Source organism: Pagrus pagrus, assembly GCF_965226575.1.
Source record: "Pagrus pagrus genome assembly, chromosome: 13".
NCBI lineage: Eukaryota > Metazoa > Chordata > Actinopteri > Spariformes > Sparidae > Pagrus > Pagrus pagrus.
Genome location: NC_140197.1, coordinates 19039567 through 19059476, shown reverse-complemented (window position 1 = coordinate 19059476; position 19910 = coordinate 19039567). Strand labels below are relative to the sequence as shown.

Below are 19910 nucleotides of genomic sequence, written 5' to 3'. Positions count from 1 at the left end.
GCTGAGAGGGGGGGAGGATGGGGACATACTCTTGAGTCTTAAGTCATCCAACCAGCCAACCAGCTCCCCTCGCTGAATAGATGCACGATCACCGAAACGCGAGGGGAGGCGCAACGGGCACGGAGCTGCTGGCTCTCTATATCCAGCGGCTCAGAGGCGCTCTGACTCCATTCACTACACAGTCCTATACAGCTGAGGACCTGTGCAGACTGCTGCAAGACATGCTCTGGAGAGCACAGCACGGACAACTTTCTCCCACATGAATTTCTGAGAGGATCTTCTCGTTTGGATTATATTCTTTCAGGACTATTGAACATTAGTCGTGCGCCTTACGTCTGCGTAATTCCAGCAGATATATCAAGACAAGTCGGTGAACTGGGCTGAAGTTTGAAGCCTGTCTGATAGAGGGTGAAGGACAAGTGCAATGCGCGTCAGGCTCGTCTCCTGGGATTGTCCCACTTGCGCCTGAGGAGCTACACGCCACTCGCAGAGCTTGTTCAAGAGGACGCAGTCCAATGTGAATAACAAAGAGTCCACTTCCAGCCTCTCCAGCTTTCTCACAAGCAAGTGGAGTCTGACAGAGCCGAGCTGAGCTGCTCTGACACCCTGCTCTTCTCTCCCCGAGGGGATGGTTGTGGATCCTGTGGGGCCAGGAGCGATTCTGCGGCTCCTACAGAACAGCACCGTTTTCTTGTGCGGGGTTAGATCTAAATTAAAGGGAGATGAGAGCCGCACTTTGTTACTTCCTGCTGTGGACGACGTACCTGCTGGCCACCTCTGAGGTAAAGTTACCGGGAGTCCGCACGGGCAGAGAGGTGCGGGGCTGCTTGGATAGACTGTGTCCCCTCTGGGTCCATGTCATACACAGCGGTGCGGGGTTTGGTTCCCACAGAGCGCGCATTTCTCCAGCAGCTACACCGCAACTTGATGTCCAGACAAATAAAACTACAGAGCAATACGTTTTGATTTAAAGCATGTAATTAGACTAGAAGGTATGATTATGAGCTTTCATAATTTATAGCAATTCATTTAAATGAACTGTGTCCGTTCCAAAAAAAACAAGAGAAGAAGAAACAAAACTAAAGGTTAGAGTGAGAGGCTATTTTAGGAACAGTGTGAATAAGTGAGCAAACAGTTTATCAGCTGCAGTCTCCATGAGGGCCGGTGACTACGCGCTTTTGAGAACCAACATCGCGTCTGCACTTGGACGCGTATCGCAGTTATTTTTGGCTTTTGTGCCAAATCTGTTTGTAGCCCGAGCCAACTGGGCAAACGTTTTGGTTGGGCTAAGCGCTTTCATGGGAACCGCTCCGGGCGATATAAATAGCCCCTGTTCCTGTAAGGCTGCGCGGTTTGCTCAGCTTGAGGTGCCTGCGAGACCGCAACAAGTGCAAAGTGTGGCGAGATGCCGCTCACACGGACAGCGTCTCCACGATCGTTCCAAATTCCTTAAGAAAAAGTGACGGTCTAACGTGTTTCGCCTCGTCGTAGAGTAACACTTTGAGTAAAACAACAATAAAAGTCATCTGTGGGCTCATTGGAAACTATTTTTTTATTCGGCAATATATTATATTACCACAATTTCACTTTTAATGATGGGTGTCCCGACAATAACATAGGGTTTACACTAGAATTACCTGGCAGCCGAACTAACCAGACATTACTAATAAAAATGTCTGACACATCATCCTTCAGGTATGCGACTTTGCAGGCATAGCTTCCATAAAATTGCATAATTTCTCAAAGGGGTTCGGCACATCCTTCTCTCCATGTGTGAGGAGGAGAACGTATGGGACTGATGTGCTCGCTGTAGCTGGCACATAGTTGCCAGACTGTTCGAGCAGTGATCCTTCTGGTGTTTGCTTGAGCCGTTTATTGATTACAGACAAACAATTAAGACAAACTGACCCGACTCATCCCTAACCTTCATCTCTTGTTTGCTTTCTCTCCCCTCCTCCTTAAAGGAAGTGGAGTTTCCCCAGGAGCTGATAGACAGACTGTCCCACAGTGAAATCCACAGCATCAGCGACCTCCAGCGGCTACTGGACATTGACTCCGTAGGTAAATTCTGCCTCTTGATACTTCTATCAATAGCCACCGAGTTACATTTTTTCAATCCTGATGTCATGGATGTTGTTCACACGGGAGACTGCTGTTGTTGATGTAACAACGGTAGTAACAGCTGCAGCATGATTACATCAGCGGGGCCTTTATTAGCTGCTCCATTGTTGAATCATAGTTAAAGATAGGCTGAGTATTACCTGCTTTGGGGACTTTGCATATATTTTTGACTTGTGATAGCTTCAGGATTAGGCCAAGTAATTGTTACATAAATTCATTTAAAGGTCATATCCAAAATAAACATGAGTGGGAAGCCTTTAAAACTGCAATATGTTCAGTGTCTTTGGTAAAAACCACTGATAACATGCAGTCATCATACATGTGAGCAAATATGAAAAGTTGTTTTGGCACATTCAGCTGTGACTGAAAGTGATGGCCCCCGAAATCAAGCTCTGTGCAGCCCTGGCGTGCACAAAAATGCAGTAACCTGTGATAGGTGCGTCTTACTGTACACATGTGACAAAGATGGACTTTCACTGGCAGACATTTACTTGCGCATATTCCTTCAGCTGCTGCAGTAAAGTGGCTTTACAGCAACCAGGCTGCCACAAATGTTGCCCTGTAAACAGAGCCAGCGGCTCGCAGGTCAGGCGGGTTTCCTCAGCTTCAGGTTCTTGGAGGTGCTGCTTCTACTGTGTCTCCGACCACCTTAGATTAAGTTACAGGGGTGCGCTGGAAGAAGCTGTTTGCCTTCACATGAGCCTCTATTTACACAGGCTCTGGCTATATATCAAATCCAGGGTTCTCTCCTAAAGATTTGTCGATGGTAAAAGGTAATTACTAAATTTGCTTTAACGGCCCCAAATGATGTAAGCTGTCCCTGTTGGTCATAGCCCATTAGCAACCTCAAAACTTATATACAGCAAAGCTACATAAAGACTCTCTGTAGAACCTGATGGACGTATCAATTAGCATTAATAGCCCTACATCACTAGTGTGTTTAATTCATTAATTCACAATTAAACCAACCTGTAGTCCACAGCAGTGGTCGCACCAACTCTACGCTGAGCCCAGAATAGATCCCCGGAGTGCCTCTAGCATGAGAAGAGGTGTTTATAATTGAATTAACATGTCTTTCTTCAAACACAGGAATGTTTTGCAGGGTAACAGTAGTAGGCTGATTATTATTACGAGGACATAAATCTGTCTGAGGGCCAGCATGGCGGCCTAGGCCAGCCCATTAAAAGACCTTTTGACGCCAGCCAGAGGGGTATTTTCAGAGCTTTTGTTGCGGACAGCCAGGACAGTAAAGCTACCAGTATAGGCTGAACTGTACATGGCATCGCATGACAACCAGGGAAGGAGACAGGAAGGGCTAATATGATGTCCATTTAAGCCTTTACACATTGGCACCTGGAAGATCTAACGCGGTCTGATGTTATTGTGTTTTAGCATTTAACTGATCCAGAGAGAGATTGTTTTTATGTTGTACTTGGTTGTCTGTCACTGGAAGGATGTCTTTATATGATTCAGCCTGTAAGAACTTATCTGTCAGGATCACAGGGCAGGCCTGCAGGGCTTATCTGCGTGTTTCATTTAGTACAACTTGCATTTGTTTTTGCGTGTCTGTGTGTACACGTCCTGCGAGGATCGTAGCTTCAGCTCTGACTGACAGATGAGATGACCCCGCAGAAGTCTGTGGATGGCTGTCTGGCCCCTGAGGTGCTCCTTGCCTCGCTTTTCCTCCTCTCTATCCCTGTCTCCCTCCTCGGGCGGCCCCCCAGCCTGCCTGCTCTTATCTCTCTCAGTGAAGGACTTTGACAGAAAAGGGAACCTGACTCTTGGCATGGGGCAGAGGTGGAGTGGAGGAGGGAGCAGGAGGATTCTGGAGGTTGTATTCCTGCCGCACTTCACTCAGAAAGGCCGCGGGTAGTTGTGCAATGTGCTTTGTTTCTGACAAGCTGGCAGTGTGTTTACCTCCAGTACAGTTGGCAGCACTTGCCTTACAAACAACCTACCTGCTTTCACACCCACAGGGAGGAACATTTGCTCATATGACCTAAACTGACACTTTGTGAACTCACCCATGCAACAATAAAGAAACAAGGAGGAGAGGCGGACAGAGAGAATTATGGAGGCACTTATTACAACAAGTCAACAACATGTTGGCTATTTGTACAGAAAGAGAACAGGTGGAGTGAAGGGAGGGAGCCTCAGCTAATGGGGGGAGTAATTTGCGAGTCATGAAAGCCTGATTCATGGTGAGAGACTGTCTCCTGTCCTCTTTTCTCTTGTCTCAGTTTGACGACGCTCCGGGCGTGCTCTTACTTCTTAGTCACCTGGAACCGAAAGGGGAGCAAACCCTTCACTATAGCTTTCCACCAGCTCCACCTTTCTCTTGATTTCTCTCGTCTTGCCTAACATTTTCCTGCGTCTTCTTGCGTGATCACTCTGATCGCCCTCTTTCCCTATTTTCCTTGTCCCTCCTTTCAGTGTAAAGAAGAAAAAAAACCAACAGAAAGGTCCTTTTATTGTGCTGAAAAGAGGACTCTGCAGTCTATAAAGGACTTCTTTATGTCCTCCCTCCCTTTCTCCTGTCAGCTTTGACACAAGCTGTCTCCGAGTGGCCACCGGTGCGACGCCCTCCCTCACTCCCTTCCCCTCCTGACAGGGGGGAGATGAAGAGAGGGAGTTCTGAAAGTGACCTGCAGTTTTAAAAGGTTGTTGAGGAGGAGAATCTACCTTAAAGTGCAGACAGCGTAGGCAGGTGTGTGTTCCCACCTGTATGTCATGCACGCCAGGCCTCAGCTGCAGTCAACACTTCCTGTCTTTGGACCTTTTGGTTCGGGGTCACCGGCTGTTTGACTCACTGCACGACAGGCCCTCCACTCTCACTGAGGGGCAGACCTACAAAAAGAAGGCATCGGAGAGCAATCAATCCCAGAGGTGGACCATGTATAGGTAGAGGAAATCCCTTCAGATGACTCTGGTCAGAGCACAAAGGAGCTGGATGTGTGGAATGTGTTTGCCTGTGGCTAAGCTTTGTTGCACTGGTGTACATTGGGTTTTAGCATGAGAGGATTTTGTGTAGTCATGTGTTTATGTTAAGTGCACAGGTGGAGGATTGTGTTAGCCAGATGGGTGGGTATATGCTGTACCTACAGACAGGTAGACCCACCCACTTAGCAAACACTCTCAGACTCTGCTCTTTGGGAAAGGGCAGTATCCTGCGAACAAGCTTTATCGTTTTACTGCTGCTCTGGCACTCTACTGTAACCCACCTCATATTCTGGGTGGGGACCAAAACAAGCAAGTTTTTATCAGATGACCATGACTGTGAACAAGCTGAGCTGGCTATATTAAACTGGAGTTTGGGGGAGCTTTAAGGAGCTACCAGCGCAGAGCAACGTAACATGTACTTTTCCAAGCCACCGAATGATTGAAAAAGCAAACATTTTCAGGTAAATGAGAGACACCAAACCACTAATTAGGTGCAGGGATAATGGTGGCTGAGTACCACCTGTCAAATGACCACTTTAGTTCCATGTGTGTCTATGAAAGCTGGTTGTTTTTGAAGGAGCAATGCTGACTCACCTAGCTACTTCATATCCTGCTGGGAAAGTTCAGCCAAAGGAGTGAGTGAGGCTGACACACAAAGCTTGCAATTACATTGAGGTCTGTGTAAAACTGTGTCTCCCGCCTGTTACCCGGTGTACTCTGGACTGTTTACCTCAATTTGTGTCATCATCAGCAGTCGCCCTCGCCTGCCCGCCAACACGTTGAAGGGAACCCTAAGCCCTTCAGGGAATTAAAGCATGTGTTACAGCACAAGAGCCAGAAGGAAGTTACCATCTCATTGTGGTTGTGTGACTAACCGACATATTGTTTGTTCTGGAAGGGAGTTGAGGTCAGGGTTAGGGGGTGACATGCAGCCTTACGGTTCGGGTGAGGGGGTGACATGCGGCATTACGGTTAGGGTTAGGGTTGACATGCGGCCAACCCTCACGGTTAGGATTAGGGTTAGGGGTGACATGCGGCTTTACAGTTAGGGTTAGGGAGTGACATGCGTCCTTCTGGATTAGGGTCAGTAGTATCCATGCTGCCTTCTGGTGTCATTCAACACCGTTTAATCAGCAGCAGTGGTCTCCTGGTTGAGTTTTTGTTTTTGTGTTTTCTCCATGTGACATTATTAATATGGCTGGCTTCTGTTTCGACGAGGTACGGGAAACGATGTCATCGAGGAGCCCAAGCACCACAAACACCACAGCCACCATAAGAACTACTCCCGCCATCCTGGTTACTACAATGACCTGAAGAGCTCCCAGCTCCACAGCCGGCGCAAGAGGAGCCTCGGTAAGACTGAATGAACACTATATGCTTCGCCGTGCAGCTCAGGGGTTGCATCATGATAACATTTGGCAGTATATACATTACAACTTGGCACGAGTTATAACAGAGTCATGATGCCTTTAAAAATAACCTCTGTCTTAAATATGAGTTCCCAGGAGATGAAACCGATCACTTTACACTAATTCCAAACAAAGCTAATAGTTAGTGGCTTTTATACTGCCTTTTTTGTGGATAAAAGGAGCCCTAATGAAGACATCTACCCGGTATTTATGGCAATCATGGAATCATGAGAAAAAGCAAGACTGGTGTGTGAGGTTGAAGAGGACGTCTGACACGAAGCCTTTTAATTGGCTGGAGGCTCGCAGATCTAAGACACACGCGTCAGGAGAGAAATATATCCTTGAGCGTGGAAATTCCAGGCATTCAGTGCTCAAGTTGCAGCTCGCCTGGGCTCTCAGTCAGATTTCTTCATAAAACGCCATGCGGTACGATATCTGATCGAGGCGTGTAGAATGCCATGTCGTGTTCGATGTGTGTGTGTGTTAAGACTGGCTATTTCGCATCTCTCCCAGCAGCTTATGACGAAGTGGCTGGTTGCATTTCATGTATGTGCGCCGCATCATAAGTGTCTGATACAGTATACCGTTTTGGCAGCTGTTCACAAAAGCCCTCACGTTATGTACATGATGCACATATCATCTTTACGACATAATGGTATCTTACTGTACACTCTTTAGGTTTGAGTGCCTGTCAGAGCATTAAATCTGGACTGAATGCTTACTGCCTTCCTCTTTTCACGACGGCCAAAAGGGTCAAAGGCCATTATTAGATTTCCCACCGGCGGACATAAAGGTTTTCTGGCCTAGTCACGCCGCATTAACCCCAGTGAGGGCTCTGAACAAAGGAGCAGTCTCTTTCTGTCTCACCGACTTGATCCCAAAGCTCCTTAGCTGATATGAGATCAGCTTTTTGGATAGCTTGTCCTCTTAACAGCCTTAAAGGAGGTTGGGTGCGAGCTGAGGTAAGACGAACAGCTCCCACATCAAGTGAGTCATCAAATAATGAGCAGTGAAGGAATGCGTGAAGCTGCAGCTGGGAGCGAAAAGGACGGATTACAACAATGCATGAGCACGCGTTCGGAAAATGTGTCACCGAACGCTCACGCAGACCATTAACTCGACTCCTCCCTCTCTTCTTTTCCAGTGGAGGAGGCGGTCCCGGCGGTGTGTAAGACGCGGACGGTGATCTACGAGATCCCCAGGAGCCAGGTGGATCCCACGTCGGCCAACTTCCTGATATGGCCGCCCTGTGTGGAGGTGAAGCGCTGCACGGGCTGCTGCAACACAAGCAACATGCGCTGTCATCCTTCCCGCAAGCACCACCGCACCGTTAAGGTAAGACACACACGCACACACACACACACACACACACACACACACACACACACACACACACGCACACACTCCTACAGTAAAGCTTGTTGACTTGCCTCATTACTGCATTGCAAGGTTAAATACATATGTCCGCACACAAATCTCCACCACTTTCCCTCTCACCAGGTAAGTAAATCATATGTAAGGCGAGGTTGGGTTAGCCTGCCTTCCTCCACTCCCTCTTCATATCAATCCACCCCTCTCCTCTGAGCCTCCTTGGCCCGTACCCAGATAGCGGCCACCTTACCTCCGTTGCCCCCTCTCCTCTTCTCTCTCCTGCCATTACTGCCGATCACCACCCTCTTTTCTCATCACTCTATCCCATGTTTGGAGAGAGGCCAATGGCAACTGTGCCAGGACAGAGGGAGGGAGGAAGAGAAGGAGAGAAAGCGAGAGGACTGGGAGGGAGAGGGTTGTTGGCACCTTCGGCCAGGACATCTGTTGAAGGGTTGACCGGAGAGGGATGCTCCTGGCAGATACAAGACAGACAGTGTCCTGTATCTTGAGAGTGTCACTGGCTACTGCACAGCTATTCCTCTGCTCTCCGTTTGTTTGGCCCTTTGTCTTCTCTGGAAGCCCGGAGGAGACGAGGTGACATGGAGAAAGAGAGAGGGATTAAAGGGGGTTGCACTGTTCTCAGAGGCTTGTTGGCATCGACAGCTTGAAAACACGTCCTCCTGTTCAGGATCAGTGGAGACACCGTGGCTGGGGCTGAGTCGTATTTCTGCTGTATTTACACTACAGCCTGTTAGCCGGTGCGCGGCTCTGTTTGGAGGTATGGGAGTTATGTGCTCTGTTCTCTAAGAGCAAGAGACAAGCGGGGGATAAACAGGATAGCCTGGAACACTCTGACTGTGTGTCTCTTCTCTTTAATCATCGTGATCTTGCCCGGCCATGGGCACTGCCGGGACGCTGCTCCTCCTCCGGTTCCTCATGTAGGGTTTTAAAGATGCCGGCAGTAATAAAACAAATACCAAACCCGGCCTGCTGCTGCCTCAACACTGGCTGGGGTCAGGGAGATTTCAGTATGGATAGGAGGACACTCTCCTTGACCTCCTCATGGAGTAGGGACAGTAAGGCTGCACTAACAAGACGGGCATTGTCGGGCACAGTGTTTATGGTCAGAAATGCTGACTCATAGTGTGGTAAGAGAGTCAAGCTCTGATATACAGCACAACCCTGTGTATCTGCATGCAAGCTCGTCTGTCTCTCGGTGTCTATCATCCTCAATAGGAGCTCTGTCTGCGATCACAGCGACGGGGACGGATGGAGAGACACTGACAGGACATTATAAAGCTTGATTCAGCTATTGCCGGAATGTGGTGATCCATGCGACTGTGTCCGTGTCCCCCTCATGACACCGAGGACAAAATGAGCACACAGACCGGAGATGGACCTTCGGGCGCGGTGGGCAGGGTTTCACTCAGAGGGGGGTTTTTCCGCGCGGTGCGAGCCGCGGGCGAAGGGGGCTTAGAGTATCCCTGGAAAAGGTCATCCGTCAGGGCTCGCTCCGGTCGGGAGACATTCACCACATTGTGTGTGAGAAACATTGTCTCATGCCAAGTTTTTTTTCCCTGCGTGTTAGTCTGAATAGGGGTTCAGTTTGTGCTTCTCCCTCCATTTATTAGAAAGCTAAAAATGTTGCCCGTCTACCCTGGGCTTGACTTGTTTTCCTTCTGCTGGCCAGGGATGGGAAAAGAACACATCCACTGTGTTTCTTTCCATCTCATGCCACTATGCATTTGTCCAAGTGCACCTTTATTTATTTATTCCCCCCTCTCTCTTCTGTTTCTCTCCCTCTTTAACTTTTTTTTTTCACGCTGTGGACCCAAAAAAGAGAACGGGTCTGTGCAGGCCCTGTACTGTACAAGCCTGTCCTGTTCAGCGGCGGGTTAATAAAAAAGGCAACTTAAAATAGGATTAGCCTGAGGGAGGAGAGATCTCAGAGTCACTCTTTCTTTTTTCTAGGTCTCCCTTTCTCCTTCCTTTCATGCACTTAAACTTCTTCTGCACCTTTTCTCATTTTTCTCATTGTTGATTTTGGGTTTCCAACGTGCCTTGGCGTTGGAACGAAGTTAGGTCTTGCCTCTCTTTAGAGATGGTTCAGTCTTAATTAGAGAAGTGAAATGAGAGAAAGTTAGGGAAGCAGACAGATGAGAATTCTTAATGAGCTTTTATGTATTCAGACTCTATCATCCCAAACATTCCTGTAACTCCTCCCTCATCCCCAACCCACCTCCTTTTGCACTTTCAATGACACCGAATTCACTCCCCCGATCCCAACATCTTGGCTCTCCGCTTTCTTTTCCATCGAAGTGATTCCTCCACATTTCATTACTCCTTTCCTATCGCTGTTTTATCACACAAGGCTGGCAGAACTTTTTGGTTTTCATTTTGTTTTCGTGTCATAGTGTTCTTAGGGGTGTAACGATATGATATGATATGACATAAAATTCAATCTGAATCAGTAAATCGTTGGCATTTTGATGGCACATCACACATGATCTCCTTGTCTCCTGTGGTTGTTTATCTTTCATCCCTCTCTCTCATATTCTGTCCTGTCTTCGTTCGCCTCCGTCTGTTCTGCCTCCTCACATCTTTCGTCTGTTGACGGCTGCAGCTGCACTCAGTATTTCCTGATGGTTTTCTCAGTGCCTTTGGCTCCGAGGCTAGACGACTCATAAAACAACTGGTGATTTTTGGACAGGCAGAACTGAAGAGACTGTAAGGTGTCTGTTGGACAGAAAGAGAGTTCGAGGAAGTGCGCTTTTGCATTCTTTTGCACATTAGTCTTTGTGCGTATGAATGTGTGTGAGCCTCTCTGTTTGCTCTTCCTATGGGGCTGATTAAACAGCCCATGACACAGGCAAATAATGGAGCTGTCAGTCATCCTCTCACTCATTAACTCTTAAGGCTTCTGCCGTCTGTGAGGTCATTCACGAACACATACAGAGCAGATGCAGAAATGAATACACATATTTATGATGACAATGCTTGCTTTCTTAAAGGGGCAGTGTGCAGTTTTGGGGAAGGAAATTCAAACTCAGAATTTGAATATTTACAATATCAATCAGGTAATAATATATAATCAGAAATATTGATCTACTCCATAACTGAATAAACAAGCTGTTCTCAGAGGAAAAAAAAGGTCCCCGGAACAGTATCTGAAGCTAGAAAAGTGGCAGGGTCCGCCAAATATAAACGATTATTCAGTTTAATCAGTCATGAAAACAAAGAGAGTTTGTTCATTAATTTGTTTGGGCACAAAAAATCAGCCAGTGAAGTAAAAAATTGCTAAATTACAGTATATGTGCTGTAAATGGTTTATACATTTTCAAATTTTCAGGACATTTGACAAAAATAGAAGCAAAACATGAGAGTTAACCCTTCTGAGGTGCCTTAATCGGATCAGTATCGCATAATTTGCTTACAATAAACTTCACTTTGTCTCATTTGGTTTGGTTTAGTAGCTGGAAACTTTTGATGGTCCTCGAAGCATCGGACAAAAGTTTGGAGAGGTCGGAGAGGGTCGTCAGCGCACATCTGTGTAAACCCAAGAAGGAGGTTGTTTTTCTGTGTGTGTGTGTGTGTGTGTGTTTGAGCGCTCCATGCGATGCTACGTAAAACTCCCCCACCGCAGCGCAGGGACAAGGCCATTTGTGTGAAGCGGCAGCGAGAGGAAGACGGGCCGCAGACTAATGAAGTGTTGATGGCTGCTGGATCAAAGTGGAGGCTGACAGAGGCCAGGCGGATATAACCGCAGTGCTGAGTGTGGGGGTCCACACATCTCCCTGCGCTGGCCCTGGCCCTGGCCCCGACCCCATCACACACACACTGACAGTTACCTCAGCGACAGTGGGTCAGGTCGGGGTGTTGGGGGAAGCGGTAGCTGTAGCCCTGCGGTTGTGTGGGACCCTGACTTACGGGGTGTTTCATAAATAAAAGGCAGTGTGATGGTGATACAGTGAGCATGATTTATGATCGTCTGAGGGGTCCCGTGGATTACGTGAGGGGAGGGGGCAGATGGGAATGAGGGGCCTCCCCGTTTGAAGTCCCGTGCAGCTGTGAATTATTTTCCCTTTGATTCACTCAGATGAAGAAGGGTGAGGGAGTTTGTGTGTGTGTGTGTGGTGTGTGTGTGTGCGCGGCGGGGGTTGCGGGGCGGGTCAGAGACCATGGGAGCGTCCCGACCAAGCCAGAAGCCGGAGAGTTTGGCTACTGCCACGCCGGCTGGAATGCATCAGCGTGAGCGGGGGGAAATCAGCAGTCGTGTTTTAATCATATTTTACTTCATTTCTGTATTTTCCTTCACTCCTCCTCTCCTGTCCTCCCTTTCACTCTTCCCGTCTGACTTCATCCTCCCCCCCCTCCACCCCTCTTCTCCACTCGGTCCCCCTCAGTCCTGGAGTCTGATTGTCTGTTATAGCTGTTCACTCCCTCCTCAATGTCTCTCTCCTGCAACATCTCCAACTCTCTAATTTTACCCCCCTTGTCAGTCTCTGCCATTTACTCTATCTCTGTTGCTCTCTCTCATTAAAATCTTATTTACCTTTCCCTCTTTTTAAGTGCTCCATGATGTCTTTCTCATCTGCAACTCTGTGTTCTGTAAAGTCAGGAGTAGGTTAGCGGAGAAGAAATAAGTGGAAAGATCACACATCTGTAGGTTCTTTGATATGTGATAGTGCATGATGGTTATATGCTCACATCTGGAAAGACATTGTTGTGTGTGTGTGTGTGTGTGTGTGTGTGTGTGTGTGTGTGTGTGTGTGTGTGTGTGTGTGTGTGTGTGTGTGTGTGTGTGAGAGAGAGAGAGTGGGGTGACAAGAAGTCCCTTTTTGGCTTAACAGCCTGGCGAGTGATGTGATAAATGCTCTCCTTGCTTCCACTCTTCTCCAGTGATAACCCCCTCCACCAGACGAGTGTGCGAGAGTGTGTGTGTTTGTGTGTGTGTTTGTGTGTGCGTGTGGTGTGGGGTTGAAGCAGAGGGCAGCAGCAGGTTGTCTTCGTCTGATGTTCAGTCCTCGTCTTCTGTGGTTTGCTCTTGCTCCCTCTGCAGATCATCTTCTTCTTGTCATTTTTTCCTCCTTTGATTTCAAAAAACAATCAGACAGACAGATTGAGATACAGAAAGCCTCTTTACGTCCCTCCTCCTCCTCCTCCACCTCTCCTTGCATCTCAACAAGAGCTCTTCTGTGTGTGTGCCTAATTTCCCTCCTGATAAATGAATTCCCACCCCTCCGTTCTCCAAACACACACATACATCCTTGTTTATTTTTGCTAAATTCTGTCACTGTTCCAGTTCACGATGGCCCGCGGTGCACATCCACATCCCCGTCGTGTTTTCCTTGGAAGGCTGGAGTAAAACTTTCCCCCTCCGTCATGCTCTCATCAGCGCTTCGTGCTCAGGGAATTCCCAATTAGCCCCGACTGGGACAATCGGCTTCAGAGGACAAACCGAGGGGGTCGCACTTCCCAGAGCCCCCTGACTCACCCCAACCCTCTGGATCGGATATCATCCCACAGCCGCTCGGGGGACTCTTTCTCAGGGCCCCGGCTTTCGAGGGTTTGATTTATACAAAGAGAGTGTGGGGGCCCCTCGTCTTAGCATGGGGGTCTCTTTTTCTGATGCGTGTTTTATGTGGGAAGCCATTGACTCCGCGCCACCGATCGGAAGCCGGGGTTCTTTTGTAGAGAAGTGGCTAAAAATGGAGGATGGGAGTGTGGATGTAAAGTAGAAAAATCATAGGAGCAGAGATAAAACAAGAAACAGGAAACAAGACAGAAAGAGAAAGAGAGCGTTTGACAAAGTAGGCAAGGCAAAGGTTGATTGAGAAGTATTGGTGCTAGGGTTAGGGTTAGAGCATTTTCACAGACAAATGTGAAAGTGTGAGTGTGCTTTCGTGTGTCGTAACTCCTGCAGGGAGTGTTTTTAACCCTGCTGTGTGAGGGGCAAGGAGACAAGTCTACCATTGGGCCTCTCATCAAGGGGGGGCATCACTTTATACTTCTGTCAGTAGCTTTTTGTTGGGCAAGAGGAGTTTGTGTGTGTGTGTGTTAGTCATTCGGATCAGCTTCAGTAGTAAGAGTCAGACGTGGCAGAGTCTTTTGGCTTCTCTCTTTCTTCCCTCCTTCCTTCCTTCCTTCCTTCCTTCCTTGTCTGCACGATAACAATAAACCTTTGATAACTCTTCTATCTATCCTGTATCTCTTTCCCCACTTGGTAACCCAGAAACTAATGGTTAATAGGTAACACATGAATGTCATCTTATGCTAGTCATGATCATGGTCAGTCCCTCCCACCCCTTCCTTAAATATCCCCCTCTGTTTGCACACACACACACACACACACACACACACACACACACACACACACACACTCGTGTAACCCTAATGAGAGTGATGGTCCACCTTCCCGCTCTGGCCCTTTCACCCACTGTCTCTCTCTCTCTTTCAGGGCCGATAACACCAAACACACCGCCGCTAACCCAGACACCATTGTCCTCTGTTTGCTCACCGCATACCTCCTCTGCTTGCTTACCCTCTTTTCGCTCCCTCTCTTCTTTCTCCTTCTCGCCACGGAAAGAAACTGTCGCAAAGGAGGTGAAAGGCTGGCAAAACCGTTTCCCCCTCGCCAGATGACCCCCCCAGCTATTGTTACTGCACTGACATGAGCCGTGTGTGAATGTCAACATCGCACTTTGTTTTATCAGACGGCGATTGGTATGTTCGTTTGTCTGCATGACTAATTCGCTGCCGAGAGCCTGCCCTGGCGGCGTGCCACCACAGGATAGAGGAAGAAAGCCTCTCATCAGTTTTGGGCTCCTCCGTCTGTGCGTGCGTGAGCCTCAGCCGTGCTGTTCATAACGCCGGAGAGCGCTGGGAGATTGTCGGCCAATATCCTCTCTAGTGACCAGGATGATAGGTGAAGCAGGGGGATATTGTTTCCATGCGGCCCCCGGGCCCTCGCTGGTGGATGTGGAGGTTACCTGCCCTTGGCACTCAGATCAGAGAGGGGAAAAAGCATGCGGCCACCTCCCCTGAGTTACACAACAAGATCATCATAACCTCCACGCAACCTTCCCTATTCAGCTTTCATCTAAGCTTTAATCAACATAGCCTATTCATAACCCTCCGAGGATCGGCCCTTTTCATTACTAGCCGTTGGGTGGGAAGTGGAGGTCAGCCCTGTTGTGTTAAACTGAGAGGGTGTTAGCTGGACTAAAGGATAGGAATTCCTGCATGTGAATATTCGTCTGCTTTCTGGGGCTCTGCTGCTTAGATTAGACCATGTAAACTTTTTCTTTCTTGCATGCACATGTTAGGCAACACTTTCCCTAAGCCATGAAGAAGAATTAATGTGGTTTAAAAGGAGACTACATGTCGGAACAAGGCGAAGGACTTTAGGTGTGTGTCTGTCTGGATGTGGATGCTCCAGGCCCGGAGCAGGGGAGGGGGGATCTCCTAGCCTCTCTTCTCCTGCCAGGGTAAACCTTCCCTGGGCTTTAGGGCGTGAACCGCTCCCCCTCCTACCCTCCATCTCTCCTCTCCGCATTGTTCGAGCTCGCTTTGACAGGGTCATACACTCCATTCAGTATTTACACACCTGATGATCAACAGCCCATAGAGCACGCAGCGAGCAGATGTCAATGCCTCTGAGGAATGCTGCCGAGGCGAAGCTGTTTTTTATGAATCAGTTTATGAAAGAGTCATCAGTCACGGCGCTACGCCTCTCGACGCAAAGAGCGCGCGCAGTCACCGACGACACACACATGATGGAGAGTCGTGAGCTGGCTCTAACCTCTCCTCTCTTCCTCTCCTCAGGTAGCAAAGGTGGAGTACGTGAGGAGGAGACCCAAGCTGAAAGAGGTCTTTGTGCGGTTAGAAGACCACCTGGAGTGTGTGTGCACGTCACAACATCATGTGGCGGAGCACTCAGATGCAGAAACAGGTAAATTCAACCTTCACGGCTACTGTATATCATTGTTACGTTATCACACACGGCGTTGCCTTTTTGCAGAGAAATCACTCTGAGGCTGAGTCCCGCCCTCATCCCTACATCATCATGCTTTCCTGCCGTCTGTCTCTGTCTGTCTGGCTTTGCACTGGACGACCTCTTTCTCTGATTGCCTCTGAACAGGTGGACACACCTGCGAGGTGGCCCACTATTGCAAAACTGTAGAGCTTGTGTGTGTGTGTTGCGCAGTGTGTATGTGTGCGTGAAAGTCTGTGTGTTAAGGGAGGGTGTCCAAAGGCTGCTTGGCATGACAGCAGTGCCTTGATCTGAAGCCTTTCTCTCCCTGGGAGCAGATAAGCGCTGTGATGTGTGCTGATAAGGCATCTGAAGTATTTATAGTGTGTCATATCTTTGCACTCTCTGCTTCTGTCCCAGGGCTGTTGTGCCTCTCTCTCTGTCTCTGTGCCATAAAAACCCTGCTTCTCGCTTTTAACCCTCCTTCCTATCCTGACTTTGTGTTTTCAGGCCACCGTAGGTCTAAAGGTAGAAAAAGGAAACCAAAAAAGCTAAGGCCCAGCAAGGATTTATTGGCGACATAATAAAGTTGCACTCATTACCCAAAGTCCACTGGAGAGCTGTGAAGGGAACAGGTAGGACTTTGGCACCGCAGCGTCCTCTCACCTTTTGGCACTGCACTGGTCCAATCAGGGCACAAAGAGGGCCTGCCAATCACCGTCACCAATCACATCACAGCCAATCAGTGTGAGAAGAGGGAGGGCTAAGGAGTACCGTGCTTGAGCCTCAATGCTGCATGCTGATTTTGTGGCCTGCTGAGCATGCACAATGCATACATGTGCTTTGTGTCACTTGCGTGTGTTTGTGTGCACTGTTTTTGTCGTGTTGTACAGTAAGAAAGCACCTGCTGTACGTCACTGTTTGTTTCACTGCTTATCATCTTGTCATCACATTATTCTCTGCCTGTTACAATAAGAGAGTTTTTTTCAAGCTCTGTTGTCCACCTTTCTTTGGGCACACCAAAAATGGCACACGTATTTTTAATGGACGTAATGATGTCTGGATGTATGGAGGAGTAAACCTGCCAAAATCCGAAAAAAAAGAAATAAAGAAATGGCTCAATATATAAATGAATATGCCATTAAATGCAAATATTAATTTATTTAGTGAGCCTTTTACATATTTCTTTATTTATTTCTGATTTGGGCAGGTTCAGTTCTCCATATGGACGAACGTGATTCAGAACATTGTGGGTCTTGTGTGTGTTGTCAGCTTGTTTGAAATGCATGAAGAAATTAATGCAGTTGGGCACAAAATGCAATAATCTCACTTGATTTGTTTTCATGAAACCCATGCACTGCGCCTGTAAAACTATGACACTAAACTCACCTTTTTCTCTCCCACAGTGGACGTGAGGTGAGACCAATCAGAACAAGGGACTTCAGCGTGGGAGGGACCTAAACAGAGGATGCCACCAACAGGAGGCCTGCTCTTTCCTCTTCCTCACCGCCATGCAACCTTTGTTTAAAAACAACTTTTCTGTAAAGACGAAAGACTGACAAAACAGACAGAAATAAATAAGATGCCAAAGGTGCTTTTTCTTAAAAAAACAAAAAAAAAAAAACAGTAACAAGTGATGATGACTTCCTCAGTGGTACGCCAGACAACTGAACCTGCTGAGGCTGCTGATAAAGAAGAATAGAGAAAGAGCTGTAAAAAGACGCCGAAGGGAGACGATGAAAGGGATGAGTTGTGTTGAACATTTATCAGACTTTTGTTTGAACGAGATGCACAACAGAAACGGCTAGGAAACGGTTGGAGTGAGCTTTCATGGAAATCTGATGCTCGGACTCGAAAAACAGCAGTGGATGTTCCTCCAGCTGGGCAACATGAAAGTGCCCTGCCCTGTTTGAATGACTCTTACAAACACAGGAAGAAAGAACAAGCGAAATAGGAAAAACAATGGAAAGAAAGAGACAAGTGGAGGTGGTTTTTATTAAAGACTCTATGGAGTATCAAACATTTTGAGTTTTGGGATGTTTGCTCGAAGAGGAAATCTTCTGTGAGACCCCTGCTGGTCCACCACTTGCTATGTACAGTTCAATTTGAGAAGGAAGATGCGCCGCTACTCAAAAACTATTTATAGGTGTGGACGTTTGCTTTGTCTCTTCTAGTACCAAGAAAGAAAGAACAAAAAAGATGTTTTCATGATTTTGGAGGAGTGCAAGAGTTCTGTGTGGTCCGGTTCTTTGTAACCATCAGTATCACAATCTCAATGTCTTTTTTTTTTTTTTTTTTTTTTTAGTCGATGTTATTCTTGTCATCCATGTTTCTTATTATATTACAGTATATCTGAATGATGTCAAGTCTTGTATATGGTTTGGATATATGTTTGCAAGGAGGAGATGTGAGAGTCAGTACAGGAAGATGCTTTATTTTTGTTATGAAATATATTAAGCTTACTTATATCCAAGCAGGAATTATGTTCATTTCTTTTTGTTGTGGTTGAATTCTTGTATTTAATCCATCGGAAAAGATGCAAAAGTGTGGGCAGGGGGAAGAAAAGAAGGGGGATACAGGGGCTCAAACATGGCAACTTCATAGTGAATGTCCGTACTGCAGCTTACCCTACAGCCACGAGAGCACTGCCTGGTCCTTTATGCTACATTTTACAGAAACATGAAAACAGCACATTAAAGGTGCAATATGTAAGCATTTTTCATTTAAATATTAGTTTTGACGTTGTGTTGTAAGATATCTACTAACGTTAGCATGCTAACCAACTAGACCCCGGCAGTCTAAGGCTCCTGTAAACACCAGCACTGCCCAGTGCTCTTAGCTCACAGTCTGGGCATACTTGAGTCAGCTAATAAGACCACTAGCTACATGGCTAACTTAGCTTTGTTTTGAGTATAAATTTAACAGGAGGCTTACATATTGCACCTTTAAAGTGTCTTCATACCAGTCACAAAAAAGAAAATGTTAGAGCTGCTCTGGTGTGCATGTAAGCCTGTACGAGGTGGGATAGACATGGTGTGTGTGCGCTCACACACGATTTCTCACCCGCATGAGCCTATTTTTCACCCATATCACTCCAACATTGATAAGGAAGATGCCCGCCCGCCCGTCCTGCTTCACAAGCACACATGTTGTGCCTGCAAAGAGCAAAGTCCACCTTGAAGAGTGAATGAGTGAGCGAAGCAAATCGACAAGTGCATGAATGGGCTCCTTGTGTAGCCAGGCTTTACTCCTCTGTTGACAGGAGAACAAATGTCCGATCACTCCACCCTGCGATGGTGCTCACAGGACAGATGATGATGAGGTGGTCTGAAAACAGTGCGACGGCGCTGGCCCGAGCCTGAACAATTACTTCCTTACCAGTTCCTGTAAGAGCGATGAATGTGTAACCAGGCCAACAGAGTACAAAAACAACAGTCGTCTTCCACCCTGTGTTCAAATGAGGAAGTCTGACGGAGATTTTTCTAAAGGCGACAGAGTGAGTCACTGTGAAGTGAGTCGAGTGAAAGTCAAACGAGGAAAGGTTTGATTGAAAAATGGCTGATAATCAGATCTCTCTCACACACTGGTGCTATATTTATAAAGCTGACGTTCCATCACTGTTCGCGTTCACATTCGCATCAGTGTAAGAGAAGTGTTCTCACTGAACCAGGGACCACACTTACTGTAGAGCTAAACGCCTTCACGCTATCACCAAGCCTTTATTATTTTTTCTGTTGGGCTTCCATTGGACAAAGACAGCAATAATCATAATTTATCTATTTATGTTTTCAACAATAAATATATTTCTGCTTATGAAAATGTTCACTGAATGTTGAGTCCCATAATTTTGTTTGCCCGTGTACGTTTGTTTGGTTATTTGCTGGTTTGTCAGCAGGGTAGCACAAAAACTACTGAACAGATTTCCACAAAACTCCACAAAAAGCCCAGAACAGACCCCATTAACTTTGGGTGATGATCTGGATAAAGAGACGGATCCAAGAATTTATTTCTCACTTTCTTTAACATCGCAAGCTAAGGCATTTTTCAACAATTTTGTAAACATTTCTCAGGGAATAATGCATGGATCCTGATGAAAA

The 19910-nt window shown here is 47.2% G+C and overlaps 1 protein-coding gene across 2 annotated transcripts; it reads left to right on the top strand.

Moving 5' to 3' along the window:
* The first annotated feature begins 192 nt into the window (after positions 1–192).
* pdgfab (platelet-derived growth factor alpha polypeptide b) lies at positions 193–19638 on the top strand. Of its 2 annotated transcripts, XR_014623822.1 has the most exons (7): positions 193–782; positions 1965–2061; positions 6280–6414; positions 7615–7805; positions 15666–15792; positions 16324–16448; positions 17220–19638. XR_014623822.1 is itself a non-coding variant. In XM_084370401.1 (6 exons), the coding sequence occupies exons 1-6, from the start codon at positions 723–725 to the stop codon at positions 17231–17233; spliced, it is 624 nt and encodes a 207-aa protein (XP_084226527.1). In that variant the 5' UTR covers positions 193–722; the 3' UTR covers positions 17234–19638. The 2 variants fall into 2 exon arrangements, 1 of the variants encoding a protein (XP_084226527.1); XM_084370401.1 differs by lacking the exon at positions 16324–16448.
* The last annotated feature ends 272 nt before the right edge of the window (positions 19639–19910 follow it).

What these genes read in the sequence shown, in the direction of transcription:
- pdgfab (XM_084370401.1), top strand. Translation starts at nt 723, where the DNA reads ATGAGAGCCGCACTTTGTTACTTCCTGCTGTGGACGACGTACCTGCTG. An exon ending in CCGGCGCAAGAGGAGCCTCG is followed by an intron (nt 6,415 to 7,614) that starts GTAAGACTGAAT and finishes CTTCTTTTCCAG; the next exon opens with TGGAGGAGGCGGTCCCGGCG. An exon ending in AGCACCACCGCACCGTTAAG is followed by an intron (nt 7,806 to 15,665) that starts GTAAGACACACA and finishes TCCTCTCCTCAG; the next exon opens with GTAGCAAAGGTGGAGTACGT.